At 43.1% G+C, this 21688-nt stretch overlaps 1 protein-coding gene across 2 annotated transcripts in view; it reads left to right on the top strand.

Annotated features, from left to right (window-relative positions):
- Positions 1-20771, top strand: part of IL17RB (interleukin 17 receptor B) — a 29008-nt gene extending 8237 nt beyond the window's left edge. For both annotated transcript variants that reach the window (XM_075006087.1, XM_075006086.1), the window contains 5 exons: positions 260-411; positions 1257-1322; positions 2737-2815; positions 3800-3907; positions 8572-20771. In XM_075006087.1, coding sequence (XP_074862188.1) covers positions 260-411; positions 1257-1322; positions 2737-2815; positions 3800-3907; positions 8572-9167 — 1001 coding nt within the window. In that variant the 3' untranslated portion in view covers positions 9168-20771. The remainder of the gene's footprint in view (positions 1-259; positions 412-1256; positions 1323-2736; positions 2816-3799; positions 3908-8571) is intronic.
- Positions 20772-21688: the final 917 nt, after the last annotated feature.

Consider the following 21688-nt stretch of genomic DNA (forward strand, 5'->3'; position numbering starts at 1 on the left):
TAAGAGACTTCATCAGAGAGGCCAAACATAAAGGGTGTGGAGTTTAGCCATTTTTTTCCTCCCTTCTAGAGCTTATCTCTGTTAAGCAGGATTCGGGCCACCGCGGGGCAATTGTTTTGCCACTGTCCATGCTTTCCAAACAGGCTAGTCTCCAGCTGTCAGTCTGGCACCTTTTATGAGCACTACATTCACAGTGGACCTTCTTTTAGCATGTAGACAGCTTTTAAGAATTTTAAACTGTGTTCTTTACAACCCACAGGAAGTCTGTGGAATCCAAATATAACTCTATGTAAAACAGAGGCAGAAGTGGAAGTGAATTTTACAACAAGTAGCCTTGGGACCAAATATGCCATACTTCTCTACAAGTGTGAGACATGTGATATACTTATTGAAAGGGATTTGATTACGAAGGTATTTTTCTTATATATATGGCAGGGTAATATTAAAAACCACACATGTTCTTGTAGATACCTAAAAATGGCAAATCCAATTTCTTTTATTTTTCCTTTCCTTTCCTTTATGGCAATCTACACTACAACTCTTTTCACCAAGTTAGCAAGGGGACGTGCTTTTTTCAGGCAAATTAGAGGAACAGGCTAGCAAGCAATGAAATGAAGTCTGCGTGTTGGGTTCTAGGACAGTGACAGCTAATTTCAGAAGAGCTGTGCTTCAATAAGTTTGGGCCTTTTTCCCAAAAAGGTGGCAATTGGAGGCGGGGGGCGGGGGCAGTGGCGTGTGTGGGTAAGAGAATTGGGTAAAATCCCAGTGCCTGAATATGGGAGTTATTCTAATTTGGACACTCTGGTCAACAGTCTGCAGCACTCACTGACCAAACATTTCTCTCTTCTTCTTAGTTCTATGTCATGGTTTTGCCCACATAGTCTTAAGATTTTAAAAATGCTTTGATTTGTAATATTTTCAAGTTGGGAACATTCTAGGGGAAAAATGGGATAATAGACTGTAAGGTGGTAATACAGTACTGTAGGTTGTTTAGATAAGCTTCCTCTAAATTCAGACTTATTTGTAATGCTGGTTACATACTGAAATATTTTGAAAAAATTAAATTAATCAAGAGGTCAGATTTTAAAGTGTTATAATAATCACTTAAAACAACAGAGGTATATTATAGTGTTAAACCTGATCACTACTTTAAATATATTTTTGCTTACTTTGTATTCTTTTTAAATTATTCCTTTGTATAATGCATGTGCATCATTTTTTTTCCTGGGGTGTGGGGGGGTTTCTACCTGCATTAGGTCAATGAAACTAGAACTTCTGTTAGAATACCAGTGAGTGATGAAAGCAACAGTCTGTTTGTGCAGGTAAAGTCCAAATTTTTAGTGAATTTGCAATGGAAAGTAGTTTCTTGAAAATAAATGAATTGTATGCCACTGCCACATGGTTTCTTATTAATGTCCAGTAAATCTGTGTGCAACACTATTTGGCTCTTGATTTGAAATTCACCTTTGTACTGTATTAAGTGAGCATCACGAACATGGCTCACTGGACGTAAGTTTTGTTTCTACTAATGGTGATTAAATAAACACCACAGTATAGTTCTGCTGTGCTACAACACTTCATGCAAATGGTAAATATACTTACACTGATGTTCTGGTGTTACTGGTTTGTTAGGTTTATTTAGGATCAACACTTATTGTGGATCATTGCAGCAGAATGGTTTCAGATTCTTTATCCACAATGAGTGTTTATATTAAATAAAACAAATAAACCAGTAACATCAGGACACCGCTGTAAATGTGTGAAGATCTAGATGTGTGAACAACACACACAAATGTGTCTATAGTCTTGTTGTTTCTATTTACTTAAAATGGCTGCACTACACAGAATGGATACGTTATAAACTGGGAAATGGATTATTTGGAGTTCAACTTTATTCTTTAAAACTTCTACAAATGACTGGATACTAAATAGGTCCATTTAAGTTTGGGTTCATGTTTTCTGTCTGTGTATACACAGCGGTAGCTGTGGGATAAGCTGTGCCATAGAAACTAATGGCAATTTTCCCTTGATTTCAGCAGGGACACAAAATGTGTTGGCATATAAACTATTAGTATGCAAACTAAGGTCTACCTATGACTGATTAGCAGCCAATTTGCGATTAATAAAGACTAATCTGATCTCAACTCCAGTCAATTGCAAATTCATTTCCCAGTATATAGATAACCTATAGCCTTAGAAAGGCTTTGACTCTTGTAAAGTGCAGCTTCATAAAGAGAATATGTTAATATTGTATTTTGCCTTTTAACCTAAGAAGACACATATACTGGGTTCTTTAGTCCTGTTATCCATGCACATAATTTAAATCAATACAAGCAGTTTAAGTCCAAATCTAGGTTTTATTGGAATTACTAAAATTAAAAAAAGTGGTTCAATGAAACTCATTCTAAAATTATTTAATTTTAACATTTTTTTATTTAAACACTCCCAATTAGTGTTTGCAGTCCGGAAATTGCAGTAGCATGGTTATGCTCAAGATAAGCCAGCACCATAAACAACAGAGAGAAATTTCTCTTCAAGTTTCAGTCATATGTTTATTAATAAGGAAAGTACTTTGTAAATTTATGTATTTTCACCTGGTAAAGTCCCTTTAAGAAATTCAGTAGTCCAAACAGGACACCAAAGCACCAAGTGGGATAAAAGAAACAGGAAAGAATAATAAATCTGCATTTGTCTGCACATTAGATTTATTTTATTCTTGTACTTTTCTTTCTTCAGATAATTCCTTATTTTTCCACATGTGCAAATGATTGTCTAAGGCACAAGGGAATCCTAACAAAGTGTGTTCAAAACCAAGGTAATGATTAGTTGAGCATTTATCTTGAGATCTGTTTGTGTTCAACATAGATGAAGTAGGAATTACAATTTGTTCTGTCTCTATGTCCTCTGTCTCTCTTATGCTTTCAGGCATAGAACAGTTACTATTTGATTAAATACAAATTGAATTTTAGAGGCTTCTTTAACAGATCCTTCCCTAGGGACTGGGGCTTGACTTGATAGAAAAGCTTGTGTTCCAAGGCCTCTATGAGCTGTGATGGCAGCAGTTTTAACTTGTAGTAGGGCTACTTAAACTGGACAGGTGAAAGGGAGACTGGATAGACAGCAAGATGATAGATCAGTGTGCCAGGCTGGGGACTGGGGGATTTTAAACAATAGGCCAACATCTTATCTGTGTGTGGAAGAAAAAAGTTATTAAAACGCAACAAGATTGTAGAATTGCATGAATGACCAGGATGGGCAGTCTTGGTCATACCCTAAGCAATATCTGGCAGCACAGGAAGGCTAAGCAGATAATGAGCATGCTAGGATCCTCTAGTCCCTCTGCAGCCCTTGGTTATTTTTGTTTTTCATTATCCTTCCTCTTACAGCACTCCTTCCAAAAATGTTTTTCATGCTAAATGCACTGATTATTTCAACTACTTTAATTAAAAGCTAGTTAACAACTGTCAGTGCTGGCAAAACAGAGAGATGGTATGGGCCATGGAATGGCATGTGCTGGGAGGAGGAAGTATTTTCCAGTGTCTGGCAGGAATATGGAAGGAAATTTAAGGGACTAGGATGAGGATAGAGACAGCATCTGCTTCAGTGGAAAGAATGAGTTTCTTAAGTTCCTCAGCAAGTGTTAATATTTCTGCATAACTTTTAGCACAATTTCTCTTCCATGTAGGTAGGCTGGAAATGCTCAGTTCAATTGTTGAGTAACCAGAAGTCCTTTTTATTCTTTTAAATCAATTATTGAAACGGCTTCTCATTTAAAAACTGATAGTTCTTTCTCTTTTAGGAACCATCTCACTTGATTCACTTGGAAGATATGTGTGTTCCATCATTGCTGCTTTATTTGTAATTGTGTGTGTGATTACTGCTGTAGTATGTTTCAGGAGGAACAGTGGTAAGACCATTACTCTCACTTTTGAAGAAGCTAAACATTAATGTTCTTTGATCTTTGCTTCAGTTTTCTTTTAGTTAGGCAGATCATTTTAAAAGCATCACAGTGTGTTTATATAGCAAGTCTTTTAAATATCAAAATAAGCAAGCATTACTATTATCCCTACTTCGCAAACTCTTAGCCCTCCCTTCAGTCATACATCTATTTCAGGGTAAATGTTCAATCCTATAATTATTTATATATTTAAAAATAAAACAAAACTCTAGTTTTTAAAAAAAACACACAAATTGTGCCCAGTTCCATGGATTGCTAGATTCATTGGTTATTTTGTATACATGTCTATAGAGAAGCCAGAAGAATGGCAGGTTGGGAAAAGAAGACATATATTAAGTGCAAACCAGAAGTAAAAAAGTCTCAGATGACACTACTTGTAAGAAGCACTGCCTCAGGCAAAGCCTGTATAGAACTAAAAGACCCTCACAACAGAAGCGTGAAATTTTTATGGAGCTGTCCCAAGGGTGCCTAAAGTTTTTTTTTTCTTTAATCTCTCATTGTATTTAATCAAACACACCAAATGCCTATCCAAAATTACTCATTCCAATGGGCATGACCTCATATTTGTCACTGTGGGCTTTCAGCACTATTGTGCTGCCCATGCTCCAAGGCTTTTTACATCATCTACATACACCCTACTTTGAAGTTAAACTTCGAAGTAGGGCACTACTCCATTCCCAGGAATGGAGTAAGGATGTCAAAATTGGGCTCAAAGTCAACTTTGAAGTATGGGAAAATGTGTGTTGACTCTCTGCTGGCTACGTCAAAGTAGTGCCTCGCTTTGAAGTTAGTTCCTTGTGTAGACACACCCATTGATACTCATGACAGCTTTTACCCATCTTGACTAATCTAGATAAATGTCATCTGCAAATTTTGCTTGCTCTCTTACTGATCATCATTTTCGAGTTAAATGATATAATAAACACCAGTTGTAGTATGGAACATTGATATTCCCCAACTTTTTGCTATGTTTAAAACTGATTAATTTATTCCTGTGCTTTGCTTTCCTTTTTAAAGTTTCTTTTACTTGTTATCTTGTGCCTGCCTACTTTCCTTAAGTGCCTGTGGTGAGGGAATTTATTAGCAGCTCTTAGGAAGTCCAACTGAATGATACCTATTAGCTGCTTTCCTTAATACACTGTGTTGTTGATGTGAAGAGTTATACTAATGTGCCACGATTTTTTTCTGTATGGAACCCAGTCTGTCTTATCCCTATACTATCACATTAATCTAGGTATTTTATAGCTGTAAATGTTTCAACCGGTTTAGCTCACATTTAAGTAAAAGTCACCTATCTGTAATTCCCAGGATAAGCCTAGAAACCTTGCTTTTAAATAAGCACAACATTTTACTAGCCTCCCGTCTTCTGACAGGCACTAGATGCTATATTTTTGTTAGCCTCATGATTCCTCATTCAGAACTCTTTGCTCATCAGTTCCTGGTAATTTTTTGCTGCTCATCTTATCAGTTCACTCAGCACCTCCTAACCAGCCTAGTGCCATAATTTTAAACAATGAATCATCTTTATAATTTGAAAAGAGTGGGTATCTCTCCAACATCCTCTGGTGATGAATGATGGAAAGAAACCACATAAAGTCTCCACTGTGTCCTTGTCCTCCTCAAATGCTTCCTCTTAGCTCTCAGCAAACCCACCCATTTTCATTTAATTATCCTGCTTCAGCTATATTGAGGCCACATCTACACTTCTGAGAAGATAGACAATGCTGCAGTCGATCTTCTGGAATTTGATTTCATGTGCATGGTAGGAATGTGCTAAATTGAACTCACAGCATGCCCACATTGGCACCAATACTCCTGCCCCTTGTTAGGAGTAAGGGAAGTCAACTGGAATGTTCGCCTCCATTAGTGGAGACAGTGCAGAAGCCTAAATTAAGGTACATCGACTCCAGCTACGTAATTAATGTTGCTGGAATTGCATACCTTAATCTGACCTGTAGTGTTGACCTGGTCTGAAAGTTACTTTAGATAATTTCCCTCTTAGCCCTCCTAGTTTCCATCCTACATTTCACCTACTAGAACTGCAGAAATATGGAGAAATAAAATTGTGGTATGGTCCTTACTACACTAATTATCTTGGCTCTTAGCTGGACATTGTTGCACAGCCAGCCCCTCCCACTTTTCCTCCCTGTCCTCCAAATAAGGCTCAGGGAGACTTCAGGTGTGTGTAACACTTGGGTCTTTATTCACCTAAGCATGTCCCACCTCCAGTGCCAAACCTTATAGTGTTTATAGAAGCTCTCTTTTTGCAGACAGAGTCAGCCTTTAGCTAGGGGAATTCCACCTCCATCCCTAACTGACTGCTCCATTATTGTCTGCCCCCCTCCCTCTGGCTCCTTCACAGGTTTTAAGGCCCTTGGCTCATCAGACTGGCAAGTGTTGCCAATTCTCAGGCCAGCATCAGGCCAGTTCATCCACTCCCCTTGATTGAAGCAGACAGGGTAGAGGCTCTTGCACCAGCACCCTGCAATTTTCTCTCCCCTTAAGCCAATGCCAGATTTCACTCAACCCAGCCTGTGAGGTTTCTCTGGGGACATCTTCACTGCCCACACGGATGGTCCCCAGGCTCATCAGTTAGTGGTTCTGGCATCACCTGCCCACAGAAGGTGCACAGAGGTTGCCCCCCCCAAAAAAAAAATACACGCTCACCCAGAAGTCATCACACCCGTCAAACCTTGGGCAGGTCACCCCACACATTCCCTTTCCTTTCCTGGTGGGGGACATGGGCTGGCATGTACTGAATCCAGGCTGTCCCATGTCTCCAGTTCTGAGCCTCTGTCTATGGGAGTTTGGGCCTCCCCTTTTTGAGTTTTTACCCTTTGGGCTTCCATTGGCTTCTCCTCTGAGTGGTCCCATTCCAGGGACTGTGTTACCCCATCAACCATGCCCACAGTGCTTCGATCCCAGCTAGGGATTCCCTTTGTCCACTTGGGATCATGGGGGATCCTTTGCTCCCACACTTTGGTTCACTTGCTCTTGCTCTCTCCATTGGTCTCCTGTGCATGCGCACTTTTTCTTTTGGGACAGGGTTCCAATCCACCCCCAGGACCACATGTTAGGGCAATTCTTTGACTACCCCCACCCGCTTCCAGGCAAACCTTCTTTGGACCTCCAGAGGCAGCTGGAGCACAGGATACTTCCTGTCCCTGGGGATGCAGTTGACCTGCATCCTTTCTTCAGGGATATGGCTTTATTAAATGCCTGTGTAGAAGGAAGTAGACAGAAGCCGTCTGCACCAACACACTCTGGGCCTTTTCCCCCACTCACATGGAGATTGTGGCTAACCCATATCTCTTTCTCCACCCCCATGCACACCCATACCCCTCAAACCTCACTCCAGGCACAAAACTCTGCAAAAATCACTGCCCAGTTCCAGCTCTTATGCCGTTTCCTCACAGCATCAGCATACGAATTGTCCTCAGCAACTAGGGCGTTCCTCCTTGTGGTGTTTGCATCACTCATCTACTGGTGTCCTAGGGGGCTGTTCAGAGTTTCTTCCTTCTAGATCTCCTGGGTGGAACACCAATTTTGCTTATTCCTCAGTCAATTTGACTGTGGCTTCTACTTGTGCCGGGGAGATGTTGCTGCACACAGAGTTGCACGCTATCTGGGAGCCCCTGCACAAACTGTTCAAGGATCACTTGATCCAAAATATGCCCCAGCATTTGGGTATTGGGCCTCAAGCATCATATAGCCAAGGCTGTCAATTTTCTGGGAAAGGTTTGGGGATGCACCCCCCCATCTATGGAACTGCCTTCACCACACCATAGTCTCTAGCTTTAGTATCTGTCAGGAACATGTATGGCTCTTGTGCTTCTCCTTCAAGCTATGGGGCTAGCTGCAGGACCCAGGTTGCCCTGGGCCACCCAGCACTTCATGCTCAAAGGTGCCCAAGAAAAGCATTGGGGGGTCATCAGCAGGTGCCATTTTACAGAGGCTGAGCCTAGAGTGTGTGTATGCTGGAGGAGTTGCTGCTGCACGGGTGACTGTTCTTTAATGAAGCACTGTAAAAGTCTGTTGCTGCTCAGCCTGCCAAGCCAACAGAGCCTGCCTTTCAGGCTGGTGGGCCAGGCGAAAGGCCTGCAGTCTCTTCTGCACCTCTCCTTCCTTTTGAGTCAGACACTGTAGACCCATCTCTGGGTCACCAAACTGTATCACTCGCAGACAGGGCCAGATAAACCCCCACATGTGATGGGGCACACAGCCAGCTCCCGCTTCCTGGAGTCCACTTGTCCACTGAAATAAAGTTTAGAAACTTTACAGTGCTGTGTAACGTCTGCCTTTAGTCACCTAAACTTGTTCCACTACCAGTGCCAAACTACATACAGTTTTTTGTAAGGGCTTGCTCTTTTTTGCAGGTACTGACAGTCTTCAGTTAGGAGCTTCCAGCTCGCTCTCTCCTGATCTCCCCTGTCTGTCTGCTTCCTATCTTCCAGCTCCTTCAGAGCCTTTATATTCTTTGTACCAGTATCTACTACATCCTCTGTATGAAGTTTAGGGAATCATTCAAATGTTGATTTTAATTTGCTTCTAAAATGTTTAAATTCAATATGGTATTTACTTTTCTTTTCTTTTTTTTTTTTTTTAAATAACAGATACAAAGCTACAACCTGTTAAAGTACTGCTTATATATCCAAAAGAAGTCTGTTTTCATCATACTGTCCTGGCATTTGCTGATTTTCTTCACAAGCACTGTCACTGTGATGTTGTTATTGATATGTGGCAGAAAAGGAGAATTGCTGAACAGGGCCCAGTACAATGGCTGGCTTTTCAAAAAGAAGTTGCAGATAAGGTGATTTTCCTCGTTTCAAGCTATACCAGTAGTGAGTGCAATGCTGTTTGCCACAAAAGCATAGGAAACCACAAAGATAAGTCAGAGTGTATGTTCACTCTTGCATTTAACTTCTTCTGCAGTGATGTGAAAAACATGTCCTCTCTGCACAAGTACATGCTGGTTTCTTTCAATGGACTAAATGGAAAAGACACGTTACCAAGTGCTCTGAATAGCTGTTCAAAATACTGTCTTATGAAGGATATTGACATCTTTTGTAGAGATCTTTCTAGTACACATGGAAAGGTAAATGCAACAAATACAAAATTAGTTTGTGGCTGGAGACCTAGCACCAACTGTATAAAGACTGAGGAACACAATATAGGAATGAGGGACGACGTGTCAGCATCAATAGAATAACAATTCTGCAAGGTAATTTAGGGATTTAAAATGAGTTTGCTTGTCCAAAATTAATTCTGGATGAAACAAACTGTCTTTAAATCTCTTCACTCCTTAATTGCAGGATCAGGACAAAAGTCACTTACGAGAAACTGAAGTTACAAAAGATAAGAGAGAGAGTACCACCCATTCACCAGTGTATTATAAATGCCTTTATGTAAATAGGAAGAAATATTTAAATATTTAAAGTAAGACTGTAAAAACATATTAATCACATTGTTTAACAATAATAGAATACCATTTATTATAAACATGTTTATATTTTTATATTTTTTATATATTTTTATATTTGCATTTTCAAATACATTGATTTCAATGACAACACAGAAGAAAAGTGTACAGTATGGGTCCCAAACTCTCAATCTGGAGGGCCTTCTGCAGCCCAAGCAGTTCCACAATCCTGCCCACACATGGCTGATGGTGTGTGACGCCCTGCAACAGTGGGAGGGTTTCTGTACCCTTCCCCTAAGTCCAGCCCCTGCTCCATCATCATCCTGCCTGTGCTCCAACCTCTTTCTACCATTGCACCCATTCCCCCAAGCCTCCTCCCACAAGAGATGTGGCCTCAGGGATTACTAGAGAGCCTGCCCTGGGACACCAGGAGAGATCAGATCCTCCCCCTACTCACTGCAGTGGCTGGAGCTGCAGGGAATCGGTGTACTGCAGCAGCCTTTGCTCTGCTCCACCACCATCTCCCAAGCCAACTTGGACACTCTGCTTCACCATGGCAGTGGGAAGCAGAGTGCCCCACCTCCAGTGTGGGTTGGCGTGGGAGATGGCAGCAGAGCAAGCTGCTGCATAGTTCTGCTTCACTGAAGCTCCTGCTGCCACAGTAAGGGGTGGGGGGGCACCCCCGCTGCTGGTGCTACCCTGCCCAGGGCCCTGCAAACTAAGATGACAATGGGGAACCATCCCATTCATAAGATGTTTGGGGCAGCCACTGTGTGCCTCCTCCCACACCAAAGTGTGGGGCAAGGCAGCTGCTCTGAACTCCTGTGGATTTGATGGCTCTGCACATGCCAGAGGGATGTGATGGCAGTGGCACAGAACTAACATCCAGAAGCCACTGTAGTCTCACCGTGCTGCTGATGGTGGCATTGAAGGCGCCCTGGAGAGGTTTAAAAAAAGTCACCTGGGGCCAGCTAGCAGATCTGGGGGATGCACAAGAAGGAGGTGCATGTATGCCGAGAGCCACTTGGAGAGACACATGGAAACACACCTCCCCTTGGAGCTCTGCCAGAGGCAGTTGGCTGCTGGCCTGTTAGAAGGATTTGAGCACTGGTCCTAAAATATCAAAATAATATTAAGTGAGCACTGTATACTTTTTCTTCTGTTGTAATTGAAATAAATACTGAAAATGTAGAACATCTAAAACATGTAATAAATTGCAACTGGTATTCTATTGTTTAACAGTGTGATTAATCATGATTAATCTCTTAATTCCAATAAATATTTTGCATTAACCAAGAGGTGACTGTGATTTACAACCAGTCATTTAATTGTAAAGTTAATTTTTAGAATTAAGGAGAACAGTGTAAAATTAAAAATTAGTTATTAGTTTGATATGGAATTGTTACCGTAATATATCTGGAAAACAAAACAAACTTTTACAAAATTAATGGTTCTGTACAGTTTGGGACATGCTTTGATTTTTATCTTTAATACTGATTCTAAGAAAGGAGAAAAATAGGTGAATTAAAACATGAAGGGAAAATACCTTGAATAACTTTCTGAAAAGAAAAAACTGTGTTTTGCAAATTGTGTACATTTATACTTTTTATATGTGTAGTATATTACATGCCTACATGACGAATTTGTGGTCAAGTAGGTTTTGTACCACAAATAAGGAATTAATAAATTCATGTAATAGTTATAGCAGTTCTCTTCCTTGTGTTTTGAATCTCAACTGCTAAGAAACATAAGCGTATATATAAGAAGCAACACTTGTTTCCCACCCTGAATGAATTCAAGAATGAAGCAACTGGATGGGCCACTAACACCCATGGTTAGATCATGAATCATCTGTCCCCTATGCAAGTCAGCAGACACTGATAACCATGTGGAATTATGAAATGTTTATTATACAGAACCCATTTGAAGATAACCAGATATGATCTCTGTAAATATGTACATTTTCTGTAATACACATCAGCTACCACATTTTTAAAAATTAAATAATTGTTTTATACAATAAGACTGGCAGATGCTTTTTGTTACAGCAAAACTAGCAGCAATATTTAACTTGGACTGACAAAGATACCATATAGGGTATTCCTTGGTTTGCTTCCAGTATTTTGTGGGGCAAAAGGTCAGAAACAGACTCTCTTCAGCTGCCTGCAACAGATGTACAGGAATGGAATGCTGATATAGCTCACTGCTTTCAGCTAAAGATTACACCAATGCTTAAACATAAATAGATTTTCACAGAGAACTTTAATTGACAAGCAAATTAGCTCCTAAAAAGAACAAATTTTCTTTTTGATTTTTAAAAAATATTTGCCTCCCTGGTAGACACAAAAATGGTAGAAGTATCCTATGTTATTTACAATCTAAATCAGTGTTTCTTAAATGTTTTGAGACCAAACACTAATATTTTTAACGCAGAACTCCTATGAAAATTTTCTTCAAAAAAATTCAGGGAAGAAAAAAACAACAGCAACATATACAGCAAAAAAAAAAAAAATGAAGTAATTTAATCAGGTATCATAGCAATGAAGAAGTAACATGGTAGCTCGTATTAATATATACCATCCGTATCTTTTTCCAAAACACTCATGGCACACCTGCGAGTTCATGGAACACAGTTTACAAATCACTGGTCTCAACTAGTTTTTCTCAACCAGGGGTATGTGTACCGCTGGGGGTACACTGACCCAGGGTACATCAATTCATCTACATATTTGCCTAGTTTTACAACAGGCTACATAAAAAAACCACTAGTTAGTAAAGTTAGTACAATATAAATGCTCATCCAAACAATGACTTGTTTCTACTGCTTCATATGCCTTGCACTGAAATGTAAGTACACTATTTCTATTCCAATTAATTTCTTTGATAATAAGATGGTAGAAAGTCAGCATGTAGTAGTAGTCATCTCTGATATTTTTTGCATGTTTTTGTATGTAAGCAGTTTCAAGTGAGGTGTAACTTGGTGGTATGCAAAACAAAGCTGAATCCTGAAAATGGTACAATAATCTGGAAAGGTTAAATGGCACTTGGTAGCCTTAGGGGGTACGTGAGAGAAGTTGGGGGGGGTACTTTTTTTAAAAGGGTACTTTATCAAAAAAGGTTGAGAAACAGTGGTTGAGACTGCTATTGCAGACACTGGATAAGCCACAACAGTCTAAGAAACAACAAGAAGTCCTGTGGAACCTTATAGACTAACAGATATTTAGACTAACCATCTAAGGCTAGATCTACACTAGGGAACAAAGTTGATCTCAGATACACAATTCTAGCTATGCCATTAGTATAGCTAAAATGGATGTATCAATATTGACATTCTGCCCTAGTGCAGTCCAGGTCTCTTCAGGCTTGCGCTGGTGTCCCTGCGCATGGTGTACTAGGTTTGATGGTAGAGCTCAATTTTACCACGTCTTCACACATAAGGCAGAATCAAACTCTAGAGGCCTGATCTGCCTGCGCCAATCTCCAGGTAAATATAGATTTACCCTAAGTTGGGGTAGAGAGCCCAGGACCACAGTCTGAATCCAGCCTGCAGCTTGCCTGAATCTAACCCCCAAGGCTTGGGGGCTCTGCTCCCAAGCATAGGGCCTGCTGTGGGGTGGGGAACACAGAGCTCCAAGCCTTGCAGACTGGAGTTAGGCAAGTCAGAGCCAGATTCAGCCAACAGGCTCTGCCTGGTGGGGGCAGAGGGTGGTTCCTGGGAGTGGCGAGGGACAGGTAGCCATGTGTGCCCTCCCAAGAAGCTGAACCAGGGAAGTACTCCCTCCAATCAACCAGGCCCTACCTCCCCCAGAACCCTCTCCCTCCTCCTGCACCCCACTTCCACGCAGGCCCAATTCCCAGCCTGCTCCTGCACCCTTCCTCCCACCCAGACGTCACACCCCAAGCCTGTTTCCTGTCAGCCCCCTCCCACACTGAACCTCTCATGTTTGACCCTCTCCCTGAGTCTAGGGGAGCTCACAAAATTCCTGTCCTGCCAGGCTCAGGGGCTGGTATGGAGGAGAATGAGAGTGTCTTTATTTTGATTGACTATACAGTGGATAGTAGCGAAGAGGATTTTAGCTTCATGGTCTTCACCGCTGTCGGGGATTTTTATCTCTAGGACATAATCGCCCCCGTGTGTCAGGGGAAACAAGCCTCTGGCTGAGGTAAAATCTATACAGAAACATGGGCAAACTAAAAGCTTATAGGCCGCCATCTTGTGGCCCCACTCACGGCCCTTTTAGGACAGTTAGCTTCCCCGGTAATTTGAATCCACAAAACTAGGATCCAAACAGAGCGCTCTGATTGGTCGAAAGGAGCAGGCTCCTGCCAGCTTCTAGAAGCTTTGACCAAGAGAGAGGACCTAGTTGAAAACCGTGAACAGAATCATGAATATTAAAATCACCTAATGACTCATACATGAGAACACTGTATAAAAGACAGCGCAGCACAGCACCCAGAGTCAGTCTGCGGTGGGGGGGATCTGCCTGCCTGAGAAGATCTGAAAAGTCTTTTCGAGGAGCTCCAGTCTTTGCGAAGAGCTCCAGTCTTTGCGAAGAGCGCCAGTCTTTTCAAAGCGCGCCTGCTATTCAAAGAGCTTGTAAATCACTGCCAGCACTACCTAGCAGGGTTCGCCCGCTGCGGTAATAGTGTACTGGCTTTTGCCTTGACAGCCCTAAGGTGGATCAGACAAGTGGCGAACTGGCCTTGCCCATAGGACGTGGTACTGCGTGCTTGTCTAGTGAAACCTAGAGCCTAACAACTATAGGCGGCAAGCGGGCTCTGTGGCGGATCGGCTGGGTGGCGAACTGGCATCACCCCTGGGGTAAGGTACTGCGTACCCAGCCGTTGAAACCCAGAGCCCGCCACCGGCGGCGACATCTTTGCTCCTTGCTCACCATTGCACTCAAGCCAATCGTTCTACTGGACTGGACAGCCAATCGGATTTGACCTACAACCTGGATCAGACACCTTATTTGTCGGACACGTAAAACCAATAAGGCCTACGGCTCAGCCAGGCCTCACATACAAACTCACACATTTATTTAGAGACACTGGTAGACACCAGGACCCCTTACAGGGGAGTGAAGGAACGTAACCTTCGCTGTGCCTTTCTTCGATGGGGGGAGGGCAGTGCCTGGGGGCCTGACCCCATACGGCCGGGCCTATCTAGCCTACACTATGTTACAAGCCACACTTGGTTAAAATCATTTTATGTTAGTAGTTATATAGACTGTTTAGCACTAGCTTGTTGTTTGTGTAGACTGTTTTAATGATAAGATTGTTTAAGATAAGTAGATAATAAGTACTTCTCCTTTACTGTTCCCTTGTATATTTCTCCCGAGTGGGCAAAAGCCCCGGGAAAAGACTGGGGTTAGGGAGCCGACTGTGGATAAAAGAGACCCGGCGGCTTCCACCACTGGTCACTTGGGCCGGGGTTAGCGTCCTGGTCCAGATTCCCTTCCCTTCCCTTCCTCCCATTTCCACTCTAACAGTCATACTTTCCTTTGAGGACACTGCTGGATTCCAAGATGGATTACATGTTTATAGTAGTAAGTTGAATATAGTTAAGCTTAGAGTTAATGAACTGGTTTATGTGTTTATGTTATTATTGTTGTTGTGTTTTTGCATGTTGTTATTTATGTTAATAAATTTCTTGTTAATTATACTCTAAACTGGTGTTGTTGTCTTCTCTCTCTGATTGGGTGCTTGCCTGCCAAGGGAGGGTGGACCTTAGGTGGGATTCCATTGCTCCTTCAAGTGACTGCGTTGCTCCTCCTGCCGGTGGGTGGTGGGATTCCCTTTTCTTCAAGGACCCTGGGTTCTGGCCCCAGCTCGCCCGCACTTTAATTGGCCACTAAGTCGCGGGGGGAAACCACCGGCCGCTGTCAACCACCACTTTGTGGGAGTAAAGGTTGCATGTCAAAAGTGGGCTACTGCTGCCTGTATCATGATAGTGCTGAACATTGGCATGTAAGCTTAGATACAGCATCTGGTGGATTGTTAAGGGGGAAGTGGGGAAAGGAGGAACCAGTAACTGTGTCAATGATTTTGGATATTGAGAAGGTTTCCTAACTGGGAAAATACTGAAGCAAAAAAAGCAAAATTATGCTTCAGTTGTCCTAGAAAAAAGGGTTTTTTCTCTTTAAAGTTAGCATTGAGTCTCAAGGAAATCATACCACAAGCAAGAGCAGCTGTAAGCTTCTACTCATTTTATTATTACTAAATATTTAACTAGGATGGCAATATTTGTGTTTTGTGTATTTTGTTCCTTTCTTTCATTAAATTTGTCCAATTAACTTTTTGTAACTACCAGTTTTGATATTTATATGAACAGAAACTCTAATTATATGACTTCTTTTCTAACACATGAAATAAAAGTGAGAACTAGTACTGCATTAAATAAAAATCATGAAGAGCGTAGAAAAGGAAAAAGAACTTAAAATACACACACTATTCCTCAATGGTACTTAATTTTACTTTTTCATAGGATTCTGGTCTTACAAGTCCAATATTTTTTAAAAGTCATATTTATTATATTTTAAAATCAGTCCTATTAAGAGCCATAGCAATTTTTCTTTAAATGGTGCCAGGTCCAGACTTACTGCTTCTAGAGTAAGACCAAATCATTCCATATATTATTACTGGTTTACAAATGCTACTTGAGTATTTTATACATAGCTATTGAATGATGTCCAGTTTAAGTTTGACTTAGGATCTAAGTGTAATATAACTATTTATAATCTATTTAAATACAACAGGAGCACCCATAGGCACGGAAATCGGTATGTAAAAAGGCCAAAGCTAGCATTTTTAAAGCTGCCCGTGCATTTTAGGCACTTACTTGTATTTTGACTCAGTAGGATTTTGGCATCTAAAGCAGGCTTCAGGCTCATGTGCGTCAAATAATCAAGGCTGCTACCCTATTTTTAAATCTATTCAGCCCCGCTCATCGTCATTTATGCATGTTGTATGCCCACACATTCCCTCTCTTTTACCTTATTAATTCCTTATTTAATTATTTATGCGCTGGATTACTGGTTAATACTCATCAGACTGATCATGGAAATTGTTTAAATTTGTTTATAAATTGCTTTATTAATTGTTTAATCATGTACATTCATTTCCCCATTGGCTTGTATTATAACTGATTTTCAGTAGTAATCAACTGCCACATCAAAATTCAATCACTGTACATAGTTTTCACTCAGGTCCAGTGGCAAGTGTCAGGGATTTTTACCATCCCTTGGGCATATTTGTCCCCGTGGGCCAGGGAAAACAAGCCTTTGGCTGTAAAACATCAATGCAGGCACATGAAAAATCTAAAGTCTCATAGGCTGCCATTTAACAGCCCCCCCGCCCCAACGGTCACTCTGAGTCAGTTGGTTTCCCCGGTAACCTGAACTCATGAATTATTCATGATCACAGGTTTAAATTCCAGGCCTCTGATTGGCCCAAGGTGAAACTTTCTAGCACCTTCGGAGCCTCAGAGGACCTGAGTGAAAACAGGTGCATGGAATTTTTGCATTATAATTACCTCATGAATTATGCATAAGGACAGAGGATAAAAGCAGGACTCGCCTGCAGTCCCGCGGCCCTTGGGGACGCAGGCAAGGACTTTGTGACCCAGCACAGGGGAGTGTGGCAGCTCTGCTGCGTCCACTGAACCCTGAGGTCAGGCTTAAGCCGAAGAGCTGAAATCATGGCAGCGTTCGCCGCTCCTGGCAACGCTGGCCATAGCTGCCTGAAATCACGACAGCATTTAACCTACCTGTGTGGCCCAGTGGCCCAGAAGCAGCGCTCTCCAGCGGCACGTTTCCGTCTAGGAGCGACAAGCAGACCCTTTGGCCAAGCTGCCAGGTGGCGAACTGGCCCCCCGTTTCGGTGGGGGGTACTGCATACCTGGTAGCGTAACCTGGGGTCTGCCATCTTGCACCGTCATCAGCGCTCCTGTAATGCCATCGCCCACACCACTTTGAACGACAGACGACTTACCTTTGACCAGACTTCACTACTGGATTTGACAAGCACCGGATTCGACTGCACAAACACGTAAAATTCCTATTAGGCCAGTGGCGTAGCCTGGAGCCGCATCACCAATATTGTCACTTCACATATATTCAAGGGGAAAAACTAAATCGACTAGGGTACCAGGACCCCTCATAGGGGGATGAGGGTCATTCCCTTGTCGTGCCTTCCTTTGGCAGGGGGAGGGCAGTGCCCGGGGGGCCCGACCCCTCAGGGCCAGGCCTAGAAACCCACATTCAAACAATCAAACTATGCTCACACTTTATTGTTATTATGTTAATTAGTATTAGTAGTATCAAGTATTTAAGTATTAGTAATTAGAAATCTATCTTCCATTGCTGTACTATATTTGTTTAATTGTATACTATAAAGGTGGAGGCATTACCTCCCTTTACCCATACTTGTCAGGGATTTTTAATCCCTGGGGCATTATCGTCCCCGTGTGTCAGGGGAAACAAGCCTGTTGCAGTGTAAAAATCAATGCAGGTACATGGAAAAATCTAAAGTCTCATAGGCTGCCATTTAGCAGGCCCCCCCCTCCCCACCGCCATGGTCACTCTGAGCCAGTTAGTTTCCCCGGTAACCTGAACTCATGAATTATTCATGGATGCAGGTTTGAAATAGAGTCCTCTGATTGGCCCAAGATAAGCTTTTCTAGCACTTTCAGCCAAGAAGAGGACCTGTTTGAAAACACCTGCATAGAATTTTGGATATGGTAATCAGGTAATGAATAATCATGAGTTTGTGCTATAAATTCAGGGCTGTCAGTCCATTCTGCAGTCCTTGGGGATACAGACGAGAACTCTGTTACCCAGCACAGGGAAGCGTGGCAGCACAAGCTGCGTCTGCTAGACCCTCAAGTCAGGCTCAGGCCAAAGAAGCTGAAATCACCTCAGCGTTCGCAGCATCTGCTGCGACCACAGCTGACCAAGGCCTGAGTGGACCAGCGGCCCAGAAGCGGCGCCAGTGCCGCAGCGCGCCTCACCACTCACAAGCGGAGCGCTTCCTTCGAGGAGCAACAAGTGGGCTCCTCGGCACACCTGTCGGGTGGCGAACTGGCCCGCAGCTCTGGCCGCGGGTACTGCGTACCCGGCAGGGAAACCAGGAGCCCACTAACACCGTGTTATCACTGCTGCTCCTCTCGCCGTTACACCGCCCGCATCGCTCCCTAATTGACACAACCTACCGGACAAGACAACCCTACCTGGACCGGACAACACACCGGATTGGACACCTACCAACCGACAAGACACGTAACTTTATTTATTAGACCCATGACAAGGCCCCGGTCTTTTTTCCACTGGATTTGACACTTCAAGAGATACTCCTATAGTTGTGGGCACCGGGACCCCTGCTGGGGGGGCAGAGGGTCGCACTCACCACCGTGCCATCTTCCGGCAGGGGGAGGGCAGAGCCCGGGGGTCCGACCCCTTACAGCCGGGCCTAAAAAGCTCATACACGCCCAACTGGGGACACACTTGATTAAAAAAGTTAGTTATAATTAGTTGTATCTTCAGTCTTAGTATTAGAGCCCTTAATTAAATAGCAGTATTAAAGTTATTAGTTAAATAGAGCTACTAAAGTACAATCTTAACTTGGTGCCGCAAGGCATAAACAAAGCCACCTTGTCCCCTTTTCCTTTCACTCCTTCCCCTTATATTTATCCCAGTGTGGGTCATAAGGTCCCAGGGAAAAGGCTGGGGTTTAAGGAGGTTGGCTTGAGGTAGAATCCCTGGCAGCGTCCACCGCCAGCCACTTGAGTCAGCAGTAGCACCCCGGCCCAGATTCCCTTTACCCTTCCTTCCTTTCCCCAATTTACTAATCAAATTTCTTGCTTTGCGGATAAATAAAGTCAACCATACAGGTGATCCTCATGGAGTGTAAAATAATAATTGTGAGTTAAGTACAGTTAAATTAGTAGTTAATATAGATTAGTGTACGTTCTGTTGTCTGTTTCCTGTTGTTTTTTATTATTAATAAATCAGTTATTAATTGCACCCTTTAATCTGTGCCTGAGCCTCGCTTCCCGTTCCGGCCACTACCTGCTAAGGGAATAGAGTGGACCTTGGGTGCGCTTGCATTGCCCCCCATCAACGACTGCACCCTTCTCCTGCTCGGTGGGGTGGTTGGGTCCCCCCGGGGAACCGTGGGTCCTAGTGCCCGGCTTGCCCGCACTATTTTGGCCACCAAGCAGAGAGAAACCACTGGTTGCGCAGCAATACTTGCCTTTACCCTTCCAAATAGTAGCCGGGTTTCCTGGCCTAGCCAATTATTGGCCTCCCTGCTTCCATTTAAACCCGGAGTGAGTGCAAGGGCTCCCGGCCAATCAGGTTGGGCTTTTGGTAGATAGCCACGTCCTCTCCAGCACCAACCACCTTTGGGCCGGAGTAGCAACCCGGCCCCAGGTAGGAGGTGAGGCGTAGCACCCTCGCCCCACCTTTTAAGGAAGCGTAAAGGGATTTTAAGACCTACCCCAATTCTCCTATTTTACTTCTAATTATTTCACATTTGCCTTCCAGATAAATAAAGATTTCAATACAGGATTACACAATGGATCCTATAATACTTTTAAGTGTTTAGTTACATTTGTCAGCAATTTTTCCATCTATCCCTTGGGCATCATCGCCCCCGTGGGTCAGGGGAAGCAAGCCTTTGGCCATTAAACATCAATGCATGCACATGAAAAATCTAAAGTCTCATAGGCTGCCATTTAGCAGCCCCTGCAACGGTCACTCTGAGTCAGTTGGTTTCCCCGGTAACCTGAAGTCAGGAATAATTCATGAAGCCAGGTTTGAAATGGAGTCCTCCAATTGGCCGAGGCTGAAGGGTTTCCAGAGCCTTCGGCCGAAAGGAGGACCTGTTTGAAAACCTTGGTGTAGAATCATGGATATTAAAATGAGCTAATGAATAATCATGAGAACTCTCTATAAATTCTGAGCTGACAGCTCAGTCCCCGACCCTTGGGTGCTGGGACAAGGACTCCACAGACCCTATACAGGAGAGCGTTGGCTGCCAGGCGTCCGCTGATCCTGAGGCTAGCTCAATAGAGCGAAGAGCTGAATTCACTGCGGCGCCTGCCCTTCAGGTGGCGCTGCTCCTGAGCTGAAACACCGCAGCTGCAGCTCCCCTCAGGGGGAGAGCCTGTCAGCTGTGAAACGGTGCCGTTGCCCAAGCGCCTCTCCGCACCCAAGCACCGCGTTTGCTTCTAGGAGCGGCAAGTGGGCTTCTTGGCATACTCACTGGGTGGCGAACTGGCCTGTGGCTTCAGCCATGGGTACTGATTACCCAGTGAGGAAACCGGAAGCCCACCAACGCCATCTTGCTGCTGCTGCCGCTCCTCTGGCCATTCCACCGCCTGCGTACCGCCCCCATATTGAGACGTGACAACCTTACCTAAACTGGACATCTCGCCGGACAAGCTGTGGTAATATCACTCCCGCCATACGAACTGACCTTTCATGTATTGACTACTCTATTACAATTTACTGACTTCACCTAAATACGACAAACACCGGATTAGACAATTTACCTTAAAATGACTACTGGACTTTACTACCTACTTTGAATAAAGACTACCGGACTTGTCATCTTTTATTTAACTTTGGATAGGCCAGGCCTAAAGGCCCAGGCCAGGTTTTCCTATGTAATATAAATGTAAAGATTAACATTAAATAGTATTATTGGTACTGATAGTATTAAGATGAATAAGTAGTATAGACAATTAAAATATAGATAAATAAGTAGCATAAGGATAATTGATTACCCCAGCCTAATCTTATTGCTCAAATTCACTTGCTACCTACGCGGGTAGGGAGTAGCGCCCCTACCCACAGAATTTTTATTTAGTAGTTATTTATTGTTTTCCGAGTTTATATATAAAATAATTGAAGGTGACGGGACGTGGTACCACCCGCTCGTCCAGTGGCTTGAGAATCTGAACACTTAATTTTATTTTCCCACTCTCTTTAATCGATGTATATTTGTATATATGGGTATAGTATGGTATAGTATAATAGATTAGAGACTAGTTCAATATAGCATAGCATAATACCATATAGATAGTGTTAATAGATAGTTGTACTTAATAAACACAGCGAGTTTGTTTGCACTAGCACTCTCTTGTCCCGGATTTTTCCTTTCTCTCGCTCTCTCCACCTCTGCTAGCTCCTTCCTCCCGGGTGCTATCTGGGCGGGGTCACGTGCATCTTCCCGGTCGGAGCTCTCGCCTGCCGTCCACTGGCGGGGTCGCAGCAGGGTCTGACCGGGTCCTTGGGATACCCCAGGAG

The sequence above is a fragment of the Carettochelys insculpta genome, chromosome 11 (genome assembly GCF_033958435.1).
Source record: "Carettochelys insculpta isolate YL-2023 chromosome 11, ASM3395843v1, whole genome shotgun sequence".
NCBI classification, from domain to species: domain Eukaryota; kingdom Metazoa; phylum Chordata; order Testudines; family Carettochelyidae; genus Carettochelys; species Carettochelys insculpta.